Source organism: Falco cherrug, chromosome 18 (genome assembly GCF_023634085.1).
Source record: "Falco cherrug isolate bFalChe1 chromosome 18, bFalChe1.pri, whole genome shotgun sequence".
Lineage (NCBI taxonomy): Eukaryota > Metazoa > Chordata > Aves > Falconiformes > Falconidae > Falco > Falco cherrug.
This window is the reverse complement of record NC_073714.1, coordinates 5933172-5954866: the sequence shown is the minus strand read 5'-3', so window position 1 is coordinate 5954866 and position 21695 is coordinate 5933172. Positions and strand designations below refer to the sequence as shown.

The window sequence follows — 21695 nt, the reverse complement described above, 5'->3', positions numbered from 1 at the left end:
CAGCCCCCTCCTTTCTGGCCCCTGTAGCCCCTCCCCCCTCCCCATCACTTTCCTCTAGCCCCACCCCCCCGCCTGTAGCCCCGCCCCCTCACACTGCCCCACCCCACTGTTTTTTCTGCCCCTCCTTTATTCCCCCCACCCCTCCATTTTTGCTCCAATAGCCCCGCCCCCGGCCCCCTTGTTGCCCCCACTAGCCCCGGCCCCCTCCCCACCCCCTCCCACTAGCCCCGCCCCTAGCCCCTCCTTTCTGGGCCCTGTAGCCCCTCCTCCCTCCCCATCACGTTCCTCCAGCCCCTCCCCCTGCCTGTAACCCCGCCCCCTCACACTGCCCCCACCCCCCCGGTTTTTCTGCCCCTGCTTTATTCCCCCCGCCCCTCCATTCTTGCCCCTCTAGCCCCGCCCCCAGCCCCTCCTTTCTGGCCCCTGTAGCCCCTCCCCACCACGTTCCTCCAGCCCCTCCCCCTGCCTGTAGCCCCGCCCCCTCACACTGCCGCCCCTCCTTTGTTCCCCGGCCGCCCACCTTCCCTGCCCCAGAGGCGGATGACGCGGTCCCCGCCGCAGGAGGCCAGCAGCCCCCCGCCGGGGCTCCAGGCCAGGAACCAGCAGCGCGAGTCGGGATGCGCCGCTCCCCGCCACAGCAGCTCCAGCGCCTCCTTCATGGCGCCGCGGGCCCGTGACGTCAGCGCGCCGGAAGCGGAAGCGCCGCCCACCGGAAGCGGGGCGGTGGTGGAGGGGCGCCCAGGCGGAGCCGCGGTCGCTGGGCCCGCAGCGCGGCGGGGTGCCGCCATGTACACCCCGGGGGGGCCGGGGCTGCCCGGCGGGCGGCGGCGGCGCGGGGCGGCGGGCGGCGGGCTGCCGAAGCAGCCGGAGCGCAGCCTGGCCTCGGCGCTGCCCGGGGCGCTCTCCATCACGGCGCTCTGCACGGCGCTGGCCGAGCCCGCCTGGCTGCGCATGCACGGCGGCACCTGCGCCCGCCAGGAGCTGGGCGTCGCCGATGTCCTGGGCTACGTCGACCCCGAGCTGCTCCGAGGTGAGGCCGGGCCGGGCGGCACCCCCCGCTCCGGTCCCACCCGCTGCCGGGGGGGCCTCGGGGGGCTTCGGGCCTGCCCGGGCGCTGCAGGCCGCAGGGCTGGGCCGCGGCCGCCCCCCGCCCCTCTCAGCGGGGCTGCCGGCGGGGCCACTAGGGCTGCCATCGGGACCACTAGCAGAGCTGTCGGGGCCACCGACAGGGCCAGTAAGGTCCCCGGCAGAGGCGGTAGGGCCACCAGCAGAGGCAGTGGGGCCACCAGCAGGGCCACCGACAGGGCTAGCAGGGCCATTGGGGCCACTGCTGGGGCCATTGGGGCCATCCGCAGAGCCAGCGGGGGCCCCAGGGCCACCAGCGGGGCCACCAGCAGAGCCTTCCACCTTCCCACAGCACGAAGCGGGGGAGCTTTCCCCCCAGCAGGGCCCGCTGCCCCGCCGTGCCAGCTCACCCCCAGCCTCAGCACCAAATGTGTGTTCAGCGTTACCGGCAGCCAGACGGGCCTCACCCCCTGCCTGTGCCCTTCTAGTGCCATTAAACCCCCTTGAAAGGAAACTGGCACAAACCCACAGCTCCCCACTGTTTTTTTTGAGCTAGCAGGTGACCGAGGCCTTGCCACGGGATTTGTGTGTCGCTGCGTTGTGTTGTGGGGTTTTTTTCGTGACCTAAAACAAGAAGTTGATGCCGACAGAGCTTTCAAATGCACTGTCCTGGTGGCAGAACGCAGCGCGTGACCGCCTGGTGCAGGGAGCCGGCGCTTCTGGTTGTTGTCACCGTGATGAGCACGGTGGCACGAGGAAAGCCCGCCGCCCCCCCCAGCTTTTTTGCGGTGTTAGTCACCCCCCTGGCATGGCTGGAGCTGGAGATACACGCCAACGACTCATTTCCAGCCACGCAGCGTGCTGGCACGTTCATTAGCCCTTTTTTATGTGGCATTAAAACACCCGGCTTTATTTATTACATTTCTCGTGGCGCGGGAGGCCATTGCGGCCCCTTCCCCTCCTCCCTAACCCCATGCCTCCCTAGAGGGAGTTGTGGAAGCCATGGGGGGTGTCTTTGAACCTCCGGATACCCCCAGTACCAGCGGTGGGCCCGGTGATGCAGGGGCAGAGCCTGCACACGCTTAAATTCAGGGTTCCATCCTCTTGTTCGTTAATTAAAAGACTTCCTAGTAACGCCCCCGGCTCCGCTTTAACTAAGGAAGCCGTGCACCCTGCTTTGTTATCTCGGCTGCTTCGGTTGTCGGGGGTGTTTCTTTAGCTTTATAATTTCCGTGGCGATAATAGATTACAATGTGAAAGACGTGACTAGGCCAACTGCTGCCGTAGAGAGGAAGTTCGTTTTCTAGGGCCTAATTAAAAGCGCCCTGCTGTGCTGCGGTTTCTGTCGAGAGCTGGGTTTGTAAATCTCAAAGGAGAACGCTGGGCAGGATTGGAGCAGCGGGTACTGTGATTCGGGTGGAAAAAGAGGAGTTTTCTGGTGCTCAGCACCTGCCTCTTTTCCTCTCCTCGCAGACTACTGCATGAACCCGCAGACGGTTCTGCTGCTCCGGGTCATCGCTGCCTTCTGCTTCCTGGGAATCATCTGCAGCCTCTCGGCTTTCCTCCTGGATGTCTTTGGACCCAAGCACCCGGCGTTAAAGATCACTCGCCGCTACGCTTTTGCTCACATCCTCACAGGTAAATCCCCACCAGCATGGGAGGAAAGCCCTGGGTTTCTTTCTTCCATCTCCAACCCTTGAGGGGACAAAAAAAAAGTCCCCGAAAGATTTATTTCAGCCTTTAGTTCGGAGCTGTGGTGCCTGTTCCGCTTGCAGAACTGCTCCTCTGTGGCATTTCGGGTCTGAAGGGCAACAGAAGCCTCACGTAGCTGAAAAAAATCATTAAATCCTGGGTGGAGAAGAGGTCTAGGATGAATATTAAGTGTATAACGATGGGTTTTATATTTCAAAGTGATCCCGTAGTGCCTTTCCGGGGAAGAAGGTCATCTTTCCTGGCTTGTCAGGTCCAAGGAGCTTTAATATCCCTTATCCCTGACAGCATGACCCATGTCAGACCTGAGCAGCTCAGGGAGAGGCTGAGCTGTCAGCCTGCCCAAAACGCCGATTTATCCTTGCTGTTCCTTCTAGGTTGCAAAAAAAAAAACGCCTTTCCAAACCTTTCAGCTCTGGTTTGCGTGGCCAGTGGCCCCGCTTGGCTGGGTTTGTACTCGGCCTGTGATCCTCCACCGCCTTTTTCCCTCTCCTGGGCTGGATTTGGGGTGTCCATTGCCCCCTTTCCCCACAGGCTCTCACGCTTTGCTTGTTAAACCACTGGCAAGCTGGGCTCGGTGTCCCTTTGCCAGCTCAGCCGTGAAACGAACTTGCTGATTGATTTTTTTCCTTTTTTTTTTTTTTTTTTTTTGTGTGTGTGCGCGTGTGCTGGCTGCTGAGCATCTCTCCCGGTTTCTCTCTCAGTCCTGCAGTGCGCCACCGTCATTGGATTCTGCTACTGGGCCTCGGAGCTGATCCTGGCCCAACAGCAGCAGCACAAGAAGTACCACGGTTCCCAAGTCTACGTCACCTTCGCCGTCAGCTTCTACCTGGTGGCGGGCGCCGGCGGAGCCTCCATCCTTGCCACCCGCCGCCAACCTGCTGCGTCACTACCCCACCGAGGAAGAGGAGCAAGCCCTGGAGCTCCTGTCCGAGATGGAGGAGAACGAACCTTATCCGGCCGAGTACGAAGTGATCAACCAATTCCAGCCGCCACCGGCGTACACCCCCTGATGCCGGCACCGGGACGCGGTCATCGTTTTCCTCCCGCTCCCCAACTTGGCTTTCTCGGCACCCTCCTTCACTCTTCCTGATCTCTCCTGCTCAGAGGAAAGAACTTTTCGGGTCAGATGATCAGCGTTTTCTTCCTAGCTCTTATTTTATTAACTACACAGCGTGATTTTTAACCCTGCACCGGCTTGTTTGGCCGAATTAACGATGGCGGCGGCTCCCACGCGGCTTCTCCCCGGCACGAGGGGCGGTGGGATCCGCTCTCCCCTGTTGGAGATCTCAGCCCCTCTGTGCCGGGAAGGAGAGAGAAATCACGTCGGATTCCCAGCCCGGCGTGCGGTGAACTCAGTCCCTCCTCCGCCGAGGCGTGCCCTACATCTGGCGAAAGGTGTGATGCACGCACGTTTGTATATATTGATGTATATATATAGGGGAAACGCCTGCCGCAGCGCACTGGTGGGGGAGGAGCGGCGGCAGGAAGGTAGAGCAACCCCCCCCAGCTGCTCTCTCGGTTCCGTTTTTCCATCTGGCGCAGACCACACGAGCATTTTGCACTTTATTCCTGGCTCGGGACGGGGGTTTGGGGACCGTCACCGCCGTCAAACCCCGGGCGAGGTTTCGGGGGAGCCCTTCTGACGCCGGCAGCGGTTTGGGGGGGAGCTCTGTCCCCCCTGCTGCGGCGTCCAGCTCCTGTTGGCATCTCGGTGAGCGAATCCTCAGGATTTTTAACCAAGATGGAACCAGACCTTGGGACAGCGACAGCTCCCGGGAAGCAGGTTGAGCCAGTGCTGGAAAACCGGCGTCTGCTGTAGCTTTTATGCAAGTCCCCGAGCTCCGCGCCGAACTGACTCCCCTGCTTCTTGCCCCCACTTTTAATCTCGGTGTTTTTCTGTCCCGTTTTTAGTTTATTCCCCCCTTTCCCTCCACAAGCCCCAAGAGGACCTGGAGGAGCACAGCGCTTCCCTGGACGGTGCCGGAGAGCCGGACCTGCAGCCGAGCCAGGAGGAGGGAACTGGCAGGGACAGAGCGCGGCTTTTTGAGCTTTTTAAAATAAACCGAATCAGAAAAAAAAAAAAACCAAACAGGTGGGGCCGCAGCGCCAGGACGGCTGGCTCTGCGGCAGGTGCAGTCCTTTAGGGAAGGAATTTTAGGACACGGATACTGCTCGTCGTAGGTTCCCAACCATTTTATCCAGATTTCCATGCTGTCTTGCCCAGCTCATCCCTTTTTCCCCACCCCCCCGCACCCGCTATGCAAGTGCTTCGGCCGCTCTCCGGGGCTCGGGATCTGCTCGGGATCTGGCACCAAACTGGAAAAGTCGGCTGCAGGGTGGGCACTGCCCGTGCCCCCCCCCCCCAGGACGTGGTTGGGGGGCAAAACCAGCCCTGCGACACCCTCCCGGGGTTTGGCAGTTGGGGGGGGGGGGGGAGGGTATTTTGGGGAGTTCTGTGGTTTTGGGGTGGCTCCTCTTCCTCTTCCATCCCGCGTGTGTGGCCGGCACCGTGATCCGGCTGGGAGGGAGCTTGGATTTCCCCGCCGGTGACTTATATGCGAGAGGAGGGGGCTCGAGTGTAAATATTCTGTGCATAAACACTGTATTTCTGTACAAAAACCCACCCGAAAAAGAGACAAATTGGCGTCATTTGCAGACAAATGACGTCATCTCCCTCCTGCCGCTGGCCCGCCTGGCTCGAGGGAACTGGGGGGGGGGAGGGGGGGGCATGGGTTTGGGGCTCCCCCTGCCCTTCTCCAGTGGAAATAAAGGGGGTGCAAAGAGCCGTGTGTAGGAGCTGGTGCTTTGTTCTGAAAAGGGGGGGGGCTCCCCCTTGCCATGTCCCCTGCACCCCAATAACCCCCCTGCCTGCACCCACCACCCTCTCTATAACCCCCCCGCCTTCACCCACGGCCTCCCCTGCCTGCACCCCCTGCCTTCCATAACCCCCCCCTGCCTGCACCCAGTGCACCCCGATAAACATCCCTGCCTGCCCCCGCCCCCAGGACCCCCCCTGCCTGCACCCACCACCCCCAGGACACCCCCATGCCTGCACTCACTGCCCCCAGGGCACCCCCTGCCCCCAGGACCCCCCCCCCCCGCCTGCACCCCCTGCCCCCAGGACCCCCCTTGCCTGCACTCACTGCCCCCAGAGCACCCACTGCCTCCAGGTCTCCCCCTGCCTGCACCCCCCGCCCTCTATAACCCCCCTGCCTGCACCCACCCCCCCCAGGGCACCCCCATGCCTGCACTCACTGCCCCCAGGGCACCCACTGTCCCCAAGCCCCCCCTGCCTGCACCCCCCGCCCCCAGGACTCCCCCCCCTGCATGCACCCACCGCCCCCAGGGCACCCACGGCCTCCAGGACCCCCCCTGCCTGCACCCCCCCCCACCGCCAGGACCCTGCCCTGCCTACACCCCTCGTTCCCCCCCGCCTGCACCCAAAGCCCCCGTGACCCCCCCCGCCCCCCACAGCCCCCCCTGCCTGCACCCACAGCCCCCCCAGGCCCCCCGCCTGCGCGCCCCGCCCCCCATAGACCCCTGTGAGCCCCCTGCCCGTCCCACGCCCGCACCCTCCACGCCCCCGGCCCCGCCTCCCGGCGCCGGCCCCGCCCACTGCCGCCGCGGCCCCGCCCCTCGCCCCCGGCGCCCCGCACGCCCTTGCCCACCCTCCCCGGCGTGCGCGGGGGAAGGAGGGGGCGGGCACTCCCCCGCCGCCACCCAATGACCTCCCAGAGGCCGGAGCCGCCAGCCAATGGCCAGGCGGCGCGGCGCGATGACGTCCCCGGGAGGGCGACGCGGGGCGGCCCGCGGAGGCAGCGGCGGCATGTTGCAGCCGCGGCGGCCGCTCGTCGGCCTCGTCGCCCGCTGCGCCCGCGCCGCCCGCCTGGGTCCCCGCCCGCCCGGGCCCGCCGAGGGTCCCCCCGCTGCCGGCGGCCAGGCGGGGGGCGGCGCGGGGCGGCGGGGCCTGCTGGGCCTGCTGGCGCGGCAGTGCAGCTGCGTGACGGGGCAGCGGGCGCGGCGGGCCCGCCGGGCCTGGCACCGTGGTAGCGGCGGGGACGGGCCGGCCGAGAGGTCGAGGCGCGGCGGAGGAGGCGGCGGGGGAGCTTGGTGGTGGTGGCGGCTGCTCCGGGCCCGCCCCGCTTTCGCCGCTACCGGCCGCCTCATGGCGACCCTGGCCGGCGTCTTCGTCTGGGACGGGCAGCGCATCGAGGAGGAGGAGCTGCAGCGGTGGGTGTCCGCCACGGGCCCCCACACCGGGAACCTCCCCCCCCGAATCGTCGGTGGCCCGGGGTCCCCGGCGCTTGACCCCTTTTCACCGCCCCCCAAATTCTTGGTGGGCCGGGGTCCCCGGCACTTGGCCTCTTCCCCCGCCCCCCACCCCGAATTCTTGGAGGCCCAGGGTCCCTGGTGCTTGGCCTCTTGCCTCCCCCCCACCCCCCCAAATTCTCGGTGGCCCAGGGTCCCTGGCACTTGTGCCTCCACCCCCCACTCCCCCTAATCCCTTGAGGCCTGGGGTGCCCCCCCCCAGGTGCACCTGGGCTTGGGGTGCCCGTGCCACGCTCTTTGGAGATGCCCCCCCGTTTTTATGGGTTGGGGGTTGCCCTCACAAACCTTTCCAGGCCTGGGGTTGCCACTCTGCAGTCTCTGCCCCGTACGCTGAGGTGGGGGTGCACCCCTCAAGCCCCCCCCCGCCGCAGGGTGCCTCCCCCAATGCTCCTCTGGTCACTGACCTGGGAGTGTGTCCCCCAGCCCTTTTTTTGGGGTGCTGGGAGGGGGCAGTGCACTCTTCCTTCCCCAAATCCAGTCCCTGCGTGGGGTACCCCGCACAAATTCATCGAGGCCTTGGGGTGCCCCCCTACCCCCCCCCCCCCAAATTCTCTGCTTGGTGCCCCCTGCTCAGCTCCCTGCCCTCCCTAGGAGCTGGGGGTGCACCCTCCACCCCCCAAATCCTGCCCCACCAGGGTGCCTGCCCCAGACCCTCCCTGCAGTGGTTTCAGGGTGACACTCCCCCCCCCCCCCCCCCCCCCAACCCCTGGAGGCGCTACCTGGGGCTGTGGTGGGGGTCGCTCCTATGGCAAGGTGTGTGTGCCCCCCCCTCATTTGCCCTGCATTGTGGCTTTGCACCCCTTAACCAGCTGCTTCTGCCTGGGGGGGTGGGGGGACGGTGCCCCCCGACCTGATGGTGACGGAAGGACCCACCGACCTTTTTGAGGTGGCGTGTGGCTTTGTTGAGGTGTAATTATCCCGTGTAACATGTGGCAAAGTGGGGGGTGAGTCAGGAGGGGGTAATTAGAACTTAATGAGAAGCTCGGGGTGTGTTTGGGGCGTCATCGGGGTTCCCCTTCTCTTAAATTCCATGTCCAGGTGCCTTGTCGGGGCTGCCCTGTGGGTGTTAAATACCTGGTATTTCTTTAAGTAGCTTACCTAAGGCTTAATTAAATCTTAGAACTAATGAGAAACAACCTTCGCACCCCGATTTATGACACCTTCAAACATTCTAGAGATCCCCAGCCTTTGCGTGCAGCCAACGCTGGAAAAAAGGACCAAATCCTGGGTTTATTCCCTAAGGCGGAGCTGCTGATCTCCATCACATGGCCTTTGGGGTCCCAGCGCTGCGGATAAATCCTGCCTGATGTTTTCCAGTGGGCTCAGCAGGGCTTGGCTTAGGCCTGGGATTAAAAGCGGAGTAGGTCTCCTTCAAGGTTACTCCTTGGTGTTTTGAGCATCCTCACCTTAATTTCAGGGCTTCTCAAGCCCAATCCTCTCCCGCTTGGCTTCACCAGGCAACGGGACGTTTGTTTTTCTTATTCCTCAATACTCTTTACTTTCTCCTTATTCTGTTTACTCTGTCACGGCTCGTTAGGCTTCAGGCTAATTGCGGGAGCGATAAAGTCCTCGGCGAAGTCTTCCCTCATCCTTACAAGGAGTTGGGGCCGTGGGAGGTCTCGGCGTGCCAGAGCTGTGCTCTTCTCTCTTTGACGGCCGATGTATTTATGTTTGTTGGTTTTGTTTTTTTTTTTTTACAAGACGGGTGGGATTACGCCGAAATGATGGCGGAAAGAAATCAGCAGGATAAAACTGTGTGGTAAAACTCTTCCCGGTGAGCTCAGCTGGTGGCTTCGCATCTGCCAGGGAGCTGTGCCTGCCTCTTCCCAGGGTTTAAAATAGCTCCCGGCTTTGGTATCGTCTTTCCCTTCCCCTCCCAGCTCTCCTCGTCGAACTCCGCGGGAGGCTCTTGGCGTGTTTTTCTTGGTAACACCAAAATCCTCGCTCTGGCGGTGCCATCCCCACCATCTGGCGCGGTGGTTCGTAACCGTCACGGGGGGGGGGTCAGAAATAGCCGAGGAGAGCTCTGTGCCGTGGCTGGTGTCACCTCCCGCCGTCCCCGGCGGTGGCATCAACGTGGCCGGGGCTGGACACCGGCCAGGGAAACGGCTGATGGTGTCCGCCCGTCCTTCAGCTGCTGGCTGACGAAGGCGCCTCGTCCTCCACGGGGGTGGTGGAGCCTCTGCTGGGGTGAGAGCTTTGCTGCCAGGCTGGGAGCCGCCACCTCCGGGCAGGAGCTTCATTTCGAAGTGAAAACGAGCAGGTGGGAGGATGCTCTCGCAGCGAGACCGCCGAAGCTCTCGCCGTTCGAACGCTGGGGGGGAAGGAAGGGTTGATTTCCAGGTGTGGCCGTACTGTGCCCCTTTCTCGGGGTTTTGTTTCTCGTGGAGGGACGAGCCTGGGAGCAGCCTGGTGCGTTGCTGCGGATAAATCCCGTGGCTGTTTCCAGCTCCTCTCCGCTGAGGATGGAGGTGGCAAAGCAGGAGCGCGGGGGATTTGCTCCCTGCCCTGGTTTTATCCCAGCCCATCCTGCTGCCCTCCGTGGAGCAGCCGGGCCGCAGGGATGGAGATGATCCAGCTTGGGAAGGTCTCCCAGTCCCGATTTCCCAGCTCCGTGCCCTCTGCCGCCCCATCCCAGTTGGCTAATCCAGCCCGTTTGGGTTTTGCCACGTGGCTGAGAGGAGCTGGTTCAGGGAGGGACGGAGCGAAGGCTGTCGTGACCAAACCACAGGTGGGAAGGAGGGGCTGGGGGGCGCAGGGGAGTGTTCGGGGCGGGGGGGGGGGGGGGGTCACGCTGGAGCTGCGCCCCCCCAAACCTGGGGAAAGGTGGGTTTGTGGGTCCCATTTGTCCAGCGGAGCTTTCAGACCCATCGCGGGGGGGGGGCTGGGAACTTGGTGATTTCCAGGGACTGTGCACATTAGTTCAACCAGACCAGCAAGACCTGCCTTGCAGGTTACAAATCGGTGCTTTAATTCTGGCTGACGTTAATTACTTTGATATAATTAGTGTCTTCAGGCGCTGCCAGGAGGGCCGAAAGCGCTGCAGGCAGTGGGTGATCCTCCTCCCTTGAGGTGAAGGACTCCAGGTGCAGACAAACCGGCCGTTCCTCTCTGGTGGTTTGTTCGGGGGGGGCTGAAGCTGCGGCTCGAAGGGGTTTAGCTGGTGGGGAGAGGTTTACCTGGCCTCTTCTCTTCCCCTGTATTTTTGACACCCGGCATCTGAACCCAGTTCTAGTTTCTGAAGGTGAAGGATGCCGAAACTGGGGGGGTTGGTGGTCCGGGGAGCCCCCCTCCCCCGCTCCTGTCTCCTTCCCTCTCGCAGGAGACGCCGCCGTTCCCGTTTGCTGCCCTGGGAGTTCTGGCTGCGGGCAGCGATTTGCTTCTCGTCCCTTGGGCTCTCACACCCTCAAAGAGCCGGGGGGGGGCACCCCCTCCTTCCCTCCCCGCTTCCTCTCGCACCCCAAATCTCAATCCTGCGAATGACTCGGTGCCCTCAATCCCCAAATCCTCCTTTTTCCTTAAATCTACCCTATTTCCATCCCGCTCAGCTTCCGTTTGATTCAGCCAGGAAAACAAATCTTTATTTGCGAGCGTCCGGCGGCGACTGCTGCGGAGTTTTTTTGTTGTGGGGTTGTTTTTTTTTTTTTTTTTTTTTCCCCTCGTTGTGGAAAAGCTGATATTTGCCAAGGATGGAGAGTGGATTGTCCACCGGATCCCACTGGGGTGGGGGGAGAAACACTTCCCATCCGTAGGAAGAACTTTCCCTGAGCAGCAACCAGCGCAACGCCACCGCTACCATCCCGCGGGATTTTTCCCTTCTTCCTCAAGGAATGAGCCCTGCAGCCCATCCTGGTGCTGCTGGTGACGTTCCGCGGTGCTGTAAGGGCTTTGGGATTCCCCACCTGTGGCATTCCACCCCAGGCTGGGTTTCCCAGGTGGGAAGCCCCCCCCGAACACACCGTGGTGGGATTTTTTTTTTTTTTTAGTATGATTTTTTAATGCTGTATAATATATTTAAGCACGAGACCTTTAGGACAAAAGGAAAAGGTTGCAGGGGTGGGTTTTCCATGCCCAGGTTGCCCTTCCCATGACAGAATCCATCTACGTGAAGCCTGGATGGTGCTGGAAAGCTTTTTGCCGGTCCTGGGGGGCTCTGTAGCAGGACAATTCCAACGAGGTTTTGGTTTTTTGTCTTCCCCCAGCTCTGCACAGGAGATGAAGCACATGGAGAACATATCCAGCCTGTTCCAGGCCAGCAGCCCGGGCGAGTATCAACGGTCGGAGCCCAAATCGGAGCGAGAGGCAGTCGCCGTCCCCGGGGAGCAGCCCTGGGAGATGATCATGGACAAGAAGCACTTTAAGCTTTGGCGGCGGCCGATTGAGGGCACCCACTTATACCAGTACCGAGGTAACTGGGCGCCCCGCACGCTGCCTGTAGCTCGGTTTTCGGGCGCTGAGTCCCTGGGGGTTGTGCCTCCTGCATCGCTGTATTTATAGGAAACCGGAAAAAGTGGGAATTGTCATCCTTTGCATCCCTTTCTGCACGTCCCGTGCCCCCTTCGGAGTGCTCCCAGCCCTGCCACCTGCCTTAGAAAATGCTTTTTGCTTTTAATCTTGCTGCGACGAGTTAAAAACGTGCTCGTGCCTGGGACTAAAACCTTTCTCTTTCCCGCAGTGTTTGGCTCGTACACGGATGTGACTCCCCGGCAGTTCTTCAACGTACAGGTGAGGCGGTGTGTGTTAGAACTGACATACAGCCCCTGCCGGAGGGGTGGGGGAGGGGAAGGGTGACTGTTCCCTTCCCTTTGGACCGTTTACACGACGGGGAGCTGATCCCAGTGGAGATCGGAGTTATTCCCAGCCCTGATGGGGGGGTTTGCTGCCCGGCCCCGCTGGGAGTGAGGGATCTCGTGGGCTGGGAGCGCGGCGGGGTCCCGGTCCTTGCTCGCTCCCTGCCAGCCCCTGCGCTTCCTCTTCTGGTGACTTTCAGAGTGTTTAATAATTTCCCGGTGGGTAAAACGCCTGACGGTGATGCAGCTTGTTCCCCCAGGGCGAGGGAAAGGGCTGGTTTACCTTCCTTTAACGCCGCTCTCGGACTTTTTGGTGACTCAGCCTCTCTTTCTTGTCAGCTGGACACTGAATATAGGAAGAAGTGGGACTCGCTGGTCATCAAACTGGACGTCATCGAGAGAGACCTGGCCACTGGATCGGAAGTGATTCACTGGGTCACTCATTTCCCGGTGAGTGGTTCCTTTTTCCCACTAAAGTGATTCTCTTTAGCCCAGGCAAACGGCCGGCAGCGGGGCTGATGCCTGGTTTTTCCCTTCCCCAGTACCCGATGTACTCGCGGGACTACGTCTACGTTCGACGGTACAGTGTAGACAAGGAGAACAACCTGATGGTCCTAGTCTCCCGGTGGGTATTCCTGGTCTGACATCCCGCCGGCTTTCTGCCGTCTCCCATCCCGAAAACAAAAGTTGGGAGCTGGGTATAAATTCCGTGAGGTTTTTTCTTGAATCATCTCAAAACCTCAGGGATCCGTCTCGATGCTCTGGGCTGGAAACCGCCTTTCCACCGCCGAAAAGTCGGCAGGCGCTCGGCGTAGCCCCCGCCCGGAGCTCACCGTGTGCTGCTCCCTTCTCTTCTCCCCTCCAGGGCAGTGGAGCATCCCAGTGTCCCTGAAGATCCCGAGTACGTGCGGGTTAGGACCTATGAATCCCAAATGGTCATCCGTCCCCACAAAACCTTTGACGAGGTACATTTTGGGAATGGGCAGGGAACCAGGGCGCTCCTGTTCCTGCTCCCAGGGGGAACTGTTCCTTCTCTGGCCGCAATCCCAGTCCAGAGTTGGAAAAGAGGGATGAGTCTTCCCTTTGGGGGGGTAAAAAAAAAAAAAAAAAAAAAAAAGCAAACCAAAAACAAAACCAAACTTTCCACGTGTGGCTCTGGAAGGATTTGTAGCTCTGTCCCGGGAGTTTTCCTGCAGGAGCGTGGTGCTCCTGGAGAGCTACACGCGCCGCGTCGGAGCACCGGGCTCCTTCTAAAAAGCCTGGAGCTTCCTGAGTCTCATCCCTGGCGCTTGATGCTCTTAGAAAAAGTTGTCACGGGGTATCCAGAGCCTGAGGAGAGAGTGCTGGGTCAGTGGAGGGCTGGGGGAACGACACCTCCTCCTCCAAAAACGCTCCTGGTGTGCTTCCACTGGGTTTTTATGGGTGCGTGTCGCTTCCTCACTTCAATCCATGCCCTGCGGAGCCGGCAGCGCGATCCCCGCGGGATGCGACGGGCCCTGAAGGGAATTGAGGGGGGGATGCGGTGGTTCCCCTGCCAGCTCAGGCTCACTCCCCTTCTCCTTTCCCAGAACGGTTTCGACTACTTGCTGACCTACAGCGACAACCCGCAGACCGTCTTCCCCCGCTACTGCGTCAGCTGGATGGTCTCGAGTGGTGAGTGAGCTTTGGCGGCTGGAATTCACCCCCCGGGGCAGAGATTCCTGGCTCCGCAAGCCCCCCCCCCGGGGCAGAGATTCCCGGCTCCGCGAGCCCCCCCCCGGGGCAGAGATTCCCGGCTCCGCGAGCCCCCCCCCGGGGCAGAGATTCCCGGCTCCGCGAGCCCCCCCCCGGGGCAGAGATTCCCGGCTCCGCGAGCCTCCCCGGGGCAGAGATTCCCCCTCGCCCCGGCTCCGTGAGCCCCCCCGGGGGCGAGGGGGAATCTCTGCCCGGCTCTGTGAGCCCCCCCGGGGCAGAGATCCCCCCGCTCCCAGCTCTGTGAGCCCCCCTGGGGCAGAGATTCCCCCTCGCCCCGGCTCTGTGAGCCCCCCCGGGGCAGAGATTCCCCCTCGCCCTGGCTCTGTGAGCCCCCCCCGGGGCAGAGATTCCCCCTCCCCTCCCCCTCGGCTCTGTGACCCCCCCTGGGGGAAAGATTCCCCCCCCCCAACCAGCTTTGTGAGCCCCCCCTCGGGGGAAAGATTTCCCCCCCCCAACCAGCTTAGTGAGCCCCCCAGGCAGAGATTCCCCTCCTGGCTCCGTGAGCCCCCCCGGGGGAGAGATTGTCCCCCCGCCCCGGCTTTGTGAGCCCCCCCGGGGGAGAGATTCCTGCCCCCCACCCTCCCTGGCTCCGTGAGATCCCCCCATCCTGGCTCCGTCAGCCCCCCGGGGTAGAAAACTCCCCCCCATCCTGGCTCTGTGAGCCCCCCGGGGGAGAGATTCCCCCCGCCCCCACCTTGCTCTGCAGTGAGCCCAGTGCCTCTGTGGGGCAGAAAATAGACGGAGAAGCTTAAAACCTGCGAGCTGGGGGGTTTGGGGGTGGTTTTTTGGATGCTTTTCTCATGGGGAGGGGGGGAATCCTGCCTGGATTCCTGGCCAGGAGGAGGAGGGGGGGGGGTCTGTGCATGAGGATGTTCCTTTTCTCATCTGCCCCAAGCAGAAGGAAAAAAAACCCGCAGGATCCTGCCCCCTCCCTTTTTTTTTTCCTTTTTTTTTTTTTTTTTTTTTTAATAAAACAAGCTGGGTTTTCCATCCGAAGCGCTTCTGCCCTCGAGTTCTTCCCTCTTACAGCGAGCAGGGGAGAAAATTCCTTCTGGTCCGGAGCTGCAGTGCCTGTGCCGAGGGGGAAGGGGGTGGAAAAAAGTGGAGTTTAATGGATCTGGGCTACGCTGATGCTGTCCCCCCTGCAGACCCCCCCCCAAAACAAACCTGGAAGACCCCCCGGGCGCACTTGGCATTGCGATACCCACCACCTCCGTGCTCCCCTGGGCGGGGGAAGGATGGAGAGCGCTGCTTTCTTGTGGGATTGGGAGAAAAAGGGGCTCCCACCACCTTGTAACTCATTTTATTCATCGGGGCGAGGCGTAAAAACCCCGGCAGTGGCGCCTTGCTGTGGGGTTTTGGTTTTGTTTTGGGGTTGGTTTTTTTTTTAACTGTCACACGGCTCGTGGTAGAGGCTGCCGCGAGAAGCGGTGGAAATACGTTCGTTTGAGACACTCGAGCATCAGACCAACCGTTTTCTCTTGCACCTCCCAGCTTTACCAACCACCAAAACCTCTTTTCTTCCGCTGTGCCCGCCCCGATGCGTCTAAAAAAACGGCTAAAACTGGAGGGGGGGGCTGGTGGCCACCCTCGCTCCCCCCCCTGCCACAGAAGCCACGCGGCACAGGGGCTGCCTGCGTGTGCTTAAGGCTTGCTTTTTTTAAAAAAAAAAAAAAAAAAAATTTAAAAATGCTGGATGGTGGGAAAACGGTGACTCCAGGTGGGCCTGCAGAGCTGGTGTGGCCCTGCCTGGGGCTGAGGGGATAATTTTAAGTGTTAATTAGTGTCACGGGCTCACTCCCAGGTGATTTATGGCTGGTGGGAATCGGTGCCTGGCTCTGAGGTCCTTGCATCCCTCTTGCTGAAGGGATTGAGGCGAATTAGGGGGTTGATTATTGTTTTAATTATATATATATGTGTATAAAAAAAAATAAAGCACCCTAACAGTGAGGTTATAATAAGGAGGGCGATGGGAAGCGGCAGAAAAGCCCTTAATGCCAGCGAGGCTCTGGGATCCCCCTGGAATGACGGCAGAGCTGCGTTCTCGGGAGGCAAAAGGAAAATGAGGAGGAGAAAAATCCTTGGATTTTTCCAAAAAAATCATTGGAGGGGGGAATGGAGCTGGAGGAAGGGGGTACGGAGCATCTCCGGAGCCTGGGGGATGCTCATCCCACTCGCCCTTTGCTCGCCGCATCCCGTCTTGCTCGCCCTTTGCTCGCCGCATCCCGTCTTGCTCGCCCTTTACTCGCCGCATCCCGTCTTGCTCGCCCTTTACTCGCCGCATCCCGTCTTGCTCGCCCTTTACTCGCCGCATCCCGTCTTGCTCGCCCTTTACTCGCCACATCCCGTCCCGCTCGCCGTTTGCTCGCCACATCCCGTCCCGCTCGCCCTTTGCTCGCCGCATCCCGTCCCGCTCGCCCTTTGCTCGCCGCATCCCGTCCCGCTCGCCCTTTGCTCGCCGCATCCCGTCCCGCTCGCCCTTTACTCGCCGCATCCCGTCCCGCTCGCCCTTTACTCGCCGCATCCCGTCTTGCTCGCCCTTTGCTCGCCGCATCCCGTCCCGCTCGCCCTTTACTCGCCGCATCCCGTCCCGCTCGCCCTTTACTCGCCGCATCCCGTCCCGCTCGCCCTTTACTATCCGCATCCCGTCCCGCTCGCCCTTTACTATCCACATCCCGTCCCACTCGCCCTTTACTCGCCGCATCCCGTCCCGCTCGCCCTTTGCTCGCCGCATCCCGTCCCGCTCGCTCTTTACTCGCCGCATCCCGTCTTGCTCGCCCTTTACTCGCCGCATCCCGTCCCGCTCGCCCTTTACTCGCTGCATCCCGTCCCGCTCGCCCTTTACTCGCCGCATCCCGTCCCGCTCGCCCTTTACTCGCCGCATCCCGTCCCGCTCGCCCTTTACTCGCCGCATCCCGTCCCGCTCGCCCTTTACTCGCCGCATCCCGTCCCGCTCGCCCTTTACTCGCCGCATCCTGTCCCGCTCGCCCTTTACTCGCCGCATCCCGTCCCGCTCGCCGCATCCCATCCCGCTCGCCCTTTGCTCGCCGCATCCCATCCCGCTCGCCCTTTGCTCGCCGCATCCCGTCCCGCTCGCCCTTTACTCGCCGCATCCCGTCCCGCTCGCCCTTTACTCACCGTATCCCACTTCTCCCCCTGCCAGGTATGCCGGATTTCCTGGAAAAGCTGCACACGGCGGCCCTGAAAGCCAAAAAAATGGAAATCGAAGTGCGGGACTATATGTCTGCCAAGCCCCCGGAGAGCAGCGGCGGCAGCGAGGGCAAGGCGAGCGTGGCAGCAGCCGAGCACAAGAGCGATGGCACCCGCAGCCCTGCCCAGCTGGAATACGCCTGAGGAACCGAAATTCCGTTCCTCCGGTACCGGGATGAGACGCCGGGCTCCGGAGAGGGACCTGTGCCACCACGCCGGAGCTCCGCTGGGATTTTGCCACCCCGGTGTCATCTCTAAAGCTCTGCTCCCCCTCGCCGCCGGGGCTGCTGCCCCCCACGCCCCCGTCGCGTGCTCGTGGCCAGGCTGATGAAATCTCACCCCCTCTCCTTGGTTTTCCATCCCGGTAAATATTTTTTTCCTCCCCAACAGGGAAAAAATTCCCTAAAAACCAACCACTTCCCGCCGCCCCCCTCCCCCATCTTACCACGGCACGGACAGCCTCCCCCCAGCCCCTCCCCCCAGTCTCCCCCCGCATCCCTTTTGGACTCTGGACCCCCGATATTTTTGGGTCTCGCTGGATGAGGATGCTCCACGTCACCATCCTGGGGTGGCATCCCCCACCCCCCACCAACCCCCAGCCACAAAAGACCCTTCAGCCAGCGAGGCAAGGTGGGGGGGGGGGGGGGGGGGATCGGCGTGACTGGAGCGTGGGTGGTCTGAACTGGTGAAACTGGGGAAAAATGCTATTTTGGGGTGGGTTTAGCTGCTGGTTTGTTGTAGGGGGAGGGTAGAGCTTTGTGGGATGGGGGAGGGGGGGGACGACACACCTTTCTGCTGGTGCTAACCGGACCCCCGGGGCTGACATCCCCCCGCCCCGGCTCGCGGCACTGGGGGGGGGTCGGGGAAAGCTGTAGGAGCAGCAAAATCCTAATAAATCGTCTGTCGTAGCCACGGCTGCTGTGGCCAGTGCCCACGCGCCCCCTAATTAGCTTCCCTCGTTAACGAGCCACGCTGGGGGCTGAGGGATGGGTCCCTCTCCTGGGTGCCGGGTCGGGGGGGTTGCCCCATCCCCCACCCCCCCTCCTACCCCCTTTAATCGCCACCTTAGGATAAATGGATCGTAAATATTAAGTAGAAATACTAATCCCCACCTTAGAACAAACTGATTGTAAATAGTAAATAGAAATGTTAATCCTCACCTTGGAATAAATACATTGTAAATATTAAATGTTAATATTAATCCTCACCTTAGAATAAATATTATAAATATTAAATATTAATCTTCGCCTTAGAATAAATGTATAGATTAAATGTTAATCCCCCTTTAGAGTGAACTTATTGTAAATACTAAATATAAATAGGAATCCTCCCCTTAGAATAAATATATTGTAAATATTAAGTAAAAATCTTAATCTTCACCTTAGAATAAATGTATAGATTAAATATTGATCCCCACCTTAGAGTGAACTTATTGTAAATATTAAATACAAATATTAATCCCCACTTTAGAATGAACTTATTGTGAATACTAAATATAAATATGAATCCTCACCTTAGGATAAATGTAAATATTAAATAAAAATATTAATCCTCGCCTTAGAATAAATGTATAGATTAAATATTGATCCCCACCTAAGAGTGAACTTATTGTAAATGCTAAATACAAATGTTAATCCCCACTTTAGAATGAACTTATTGTAAATACTAAATATAAACGTGAATCCTTCCCTTAGAATAAATATATTGCAAATATTAAATATAAATATTAATCCTCACCTTCGAATAAATGTATAGATTAAATATTGATTAGAGTGAACTTATTGTAAATATTAAATACGAATGTTAATCCCCCCTTTAGAATGAACTTATTGTAAATACTAAATATAAATGTTAAGCCTTGCCTTAGAATAAATATATTGCAAATATTAAATATAAATATTAATCCTCACCTTCGAATAAATGTATATGTTAAATATTGATCCCCACCTTAGAGTGAATTAGTGTAAAGATTAGATAGAAATATTGATCCCCACCCTCAAATTTATCATAAATATAGATACTAATCCCCACCTTTGCATAAATTTATCATAAATATAGATATTAATCCCACCTTCAAATAGATTTATTATAAATTTATTCCTGGATTGGTACCCGTAGCATCCCACAGTTGCTGCTGGGAAGCTGCCCACCCCCCCAGTCCCTATTAGCATCGTTAATTAGCCTGTTAATGAGGATGAGCTCCAGGAGTGGGACCCACCTGCCCCCTGTAAAGGATATTTTGGGGGGGGGGGGTCCCCTCACTCTGGGGTTTGGTGCCATGGCTGCTGGTGGGTGAGGGGAGAGCCCCCGGGGGGGGGGGGGGGCTTTTGGGGAGGTGGGGGGTGTAAATCAGCCCCGGGGGGGGGACACATGGCCCTGAAATGTCCCTTTTGGGGGGGGGGGGGGAGGCTGACCCCCCCCCAGCCCCCCTCCACAGCTGTCCCACCGCCACCCCCAAATGGCCAGAGCTGGGGGGGGGGGGCTGCCCCCATTCCCTGCGCCATGGGGTGGTGATGCTGGGGGGGCTGCACTTGGGGGGTCCCCTGCCACCCGGGGCGGGGGGGGGTGATGGCTGGATTTCCCCCCACCCCCCCTCAAGATGGGGGCTGGGGGCCGCACACTGCAGGGGGGGTGTCACTGTAGGTGACTCCCAGGTGACACTGTGCCCCGCCCCCCCCCCCCCGGGGTCCCTGCTGCCCCAACGTGGGGACACAGGCCACCGCCGTGCCCCCCCACTCCACGACATCCCCCCCCCCCCCCAAGCTGTTTTGGGGACACGGGGGTGGCAGTGGTGGGACACACACCTTTATTGCACGACCGAGAGCAGCAGGCAGCGGGGAGGGGGCGCAGCAGCGACGCTGGAGGGGGAGCTGGGGGGGCTGCGACCCCCATCTCCCCCCCATATTTTTTTTTTTGGGGGGGGGGGGTGTCTCCCTGAGTTTCCCCATTGTTATTCCCAAGCCCCCCGGCCCCCCAGGTTGGCTCAATCCTGGCGGTGCCCGAAGGAACCTCGTACCGGGGTCCCCGTGTGTGTGTCCCCCCCCCCCCCCCAATTTGTCACAGCAGGTTCTTGCGCTTGGGGACGATCTTCCTCACAGTCCGGCGCTCGCGAGATGTTCCTCTTGACGCGGATGGTGGGGACAACGGGGGGCTCGGGGACCAGCGAGGGGCTGGAGTGGGCTTTGGTCAGGGTGGGGGGGTCTGGGGGGGGCCACCACCGGCCCCGCTTGGGCTTCCCAGCCCTCCAGGTCCTGGGCGCCGGCGCTGATCCACGTCTCCAGCACCTGCACGTAGGTCTCGTAGCGGCGGCGCTGCCGTGGGGAAGGGAGGGATGGAGGTGAGCCACCACCGTGGGGACATCCCCGGTGTCCCCCATGTCCCATAGTGGCACCACTTGCATGGGGAAGATAAGGATGGAGGTGAGCCACCACCGTGGGGACATCCAAGGTGTCCCCCATGTCCCATAGTGGCACCACTTGCATGGGGAAGGTAAGGATGGAGGTGAGCCACCACCGTGGGGACATCCCCGGTGTCCCCCATGTCCCATAGTGGCACCACTTGCATGGGGAAGGTAAGGATGGAGGTGAGCCACCACCGTGGGGACATCCCCGGTGTCCCCCATGTCCCATAGTGGCACCACTTGCATGGGGAAGGTAAGGATGGAGGTGAGCCACCACCATGGGGACATCCCCGGTGTCCCCCATGTCCCATAGTGGCACCACTTCCATGGGGAAGATAAGGATGGAGGTGAGCCACCACCGTGGGGATGTCCCCAGTGTCCCCCATGTCCCATAGTGGTGTTTCTTTCACAGGGAAGATAAGGATGGAGGTGAGCCACCACCATGGGGACATCCCCGGTGTCCCCAGTGTTCCCCACGTCCCATAGCAGCATCTCTCCCATGGGGAAGGTAAGGATGGTGATGAACCACCACCATGGGGACATCCCTGGTGTCCCCAGTGTTCCCCACGTCCCATAGCAGCATCTCTCCCATGGGGAAAATAAGGACGGAGATGAGCCACCACCACAGGGATGTTCCTGGTGCCCCTCATGTCCCATAGTGTCATCTCTTCCATGGGGAAGGTAAGGGTGGAGATGAGCCACCACCATGGGGACATCCTTGGTGTCTCCGATGTCCCCCATGTCCCATAGTGTCATCTCTCCCATGGGGAAGGTAAGGATGGAGATGAGCCACCACCATGGGGATGTCCCTGGTGACCCCTGTGTCCCCCCCATGTCCCATAGCAGCATCTCTTCCATGGGGAAGATAAGGATGGAGATGAGCCACCACCACGGGGACATCCCCATGTCCCTGGATGTCCCATATAATTAAACTAACGAGCAATTAACCCGCCCCACCTCATAGAGGAGATACTCCTTCTTCAGGCGGTACTCGTCCAGGTCGCGGGCGCGGCCCCGCTTCTCGGGGAGGTTGCGCTGATGCTCGAAGAGCTCCTGGGCCACCCGCTCCATCCACATCTCGTGGGAGCGGTGCTGCTCCTCCTGCCCGGTGCGGGGGGGGGGGGGGGGGATGGAGAAGGTTGGGTTGGGTGATGGTGGGCACCCATGGGTGCATTCCCCACCCACTGAATCCCGGCGGCGGGGGCTCACCGGGGGGCTGCGGCTGGGGGCGGCGGGGAGGATGGGGCGGACGAAGCGGCGTTGGGAACCGACGGCGGCGGGGAAGGGGGGCGAGGAGAAGAGGGCGGCCACCAAGTTGATGCGGGAGATCCAGGAGGACATCTCCTCCGGCGTCCTGCCGCGGACAGGGGAGGTCAAGGGTGATGCCATCACCCGGGGGGGAGGGGGGGGGGCACCTCCATCCCCCCCATCCCCCACCCGGGGGGGCACTCACG

At 60.6% G+C, this 21695-nt stretch overlaps 2 protein-coding genes and 1 long non-coding RNA gene across 4 annotated transcripts; 2 read left to right on the top strand and 1 right to left on the bottom strand.

Moving 5' to 3' along the window:
• Positions 1-522: 522 nt before the first annotated feature.
• Positions 523-4867, top strand: TMEM127 (transmembrane protein 127). Its single transcript, XM_055696105.1, is given in 4 exon segments — positions 523-1030; positions 2539-2703; positions 3480-3643; positions 3645-4867. Coding segments are annotated over 4 exon segments (963 nt in total). The 5' UTR covers positions 523-540; the 3' UTR covers positions 3789-4867.
• A 1698-nt stretch (positions 4868-6565) lies between these two features.
• Positions 6566-17755, top strand: STARD7 (StAR related lipid transfer domain containing 7). Of its 2 annotated transcripts, none has more exons than XM_055696356.1 (8): positions 6566-7008; positions 11310-11515; positions 11783-11832; positions 12237-12347; positions 12440-12522; positions 12763-12862; positions 13466-13550; positions 16795-17755. In XM_055696356.1, the coding sequence occupies exons 1-8, from the start codon at positions 6605-6607 to the stop codon at positions 16983-16985; spliced, it is 1230 nt and encodes a 409-aa protein (XP_055552331.1). In that variant the 5' UTR covers positions 6566-6604; the 3' UTR covers positions 16986-17755. The 2 variants fall into 2 exon arrangements, with proteins under 2 accessions (XP_055552331.1, XP_055552332.1); XM_055696357.1 differs by lacking the exon at positions 6566-7008 and adding an exon at positions 9268-9370.
• Positions 17477-19084, bottom strand: LOC129734188 (uncharacterized). Its single transcript, XR_008729840.1, has 2 exons — positions 18579-19084; positions 17477-18397 (listed from the first exon to the last, which is right to left on the bottom strand). It is a non-coding gene; the product is annotated as an uncharacterized LOC129734188 (long non-coding RNA).
• Between the last annotated feature and the right edge of the window lie 2611 nt (positions 19085-21695).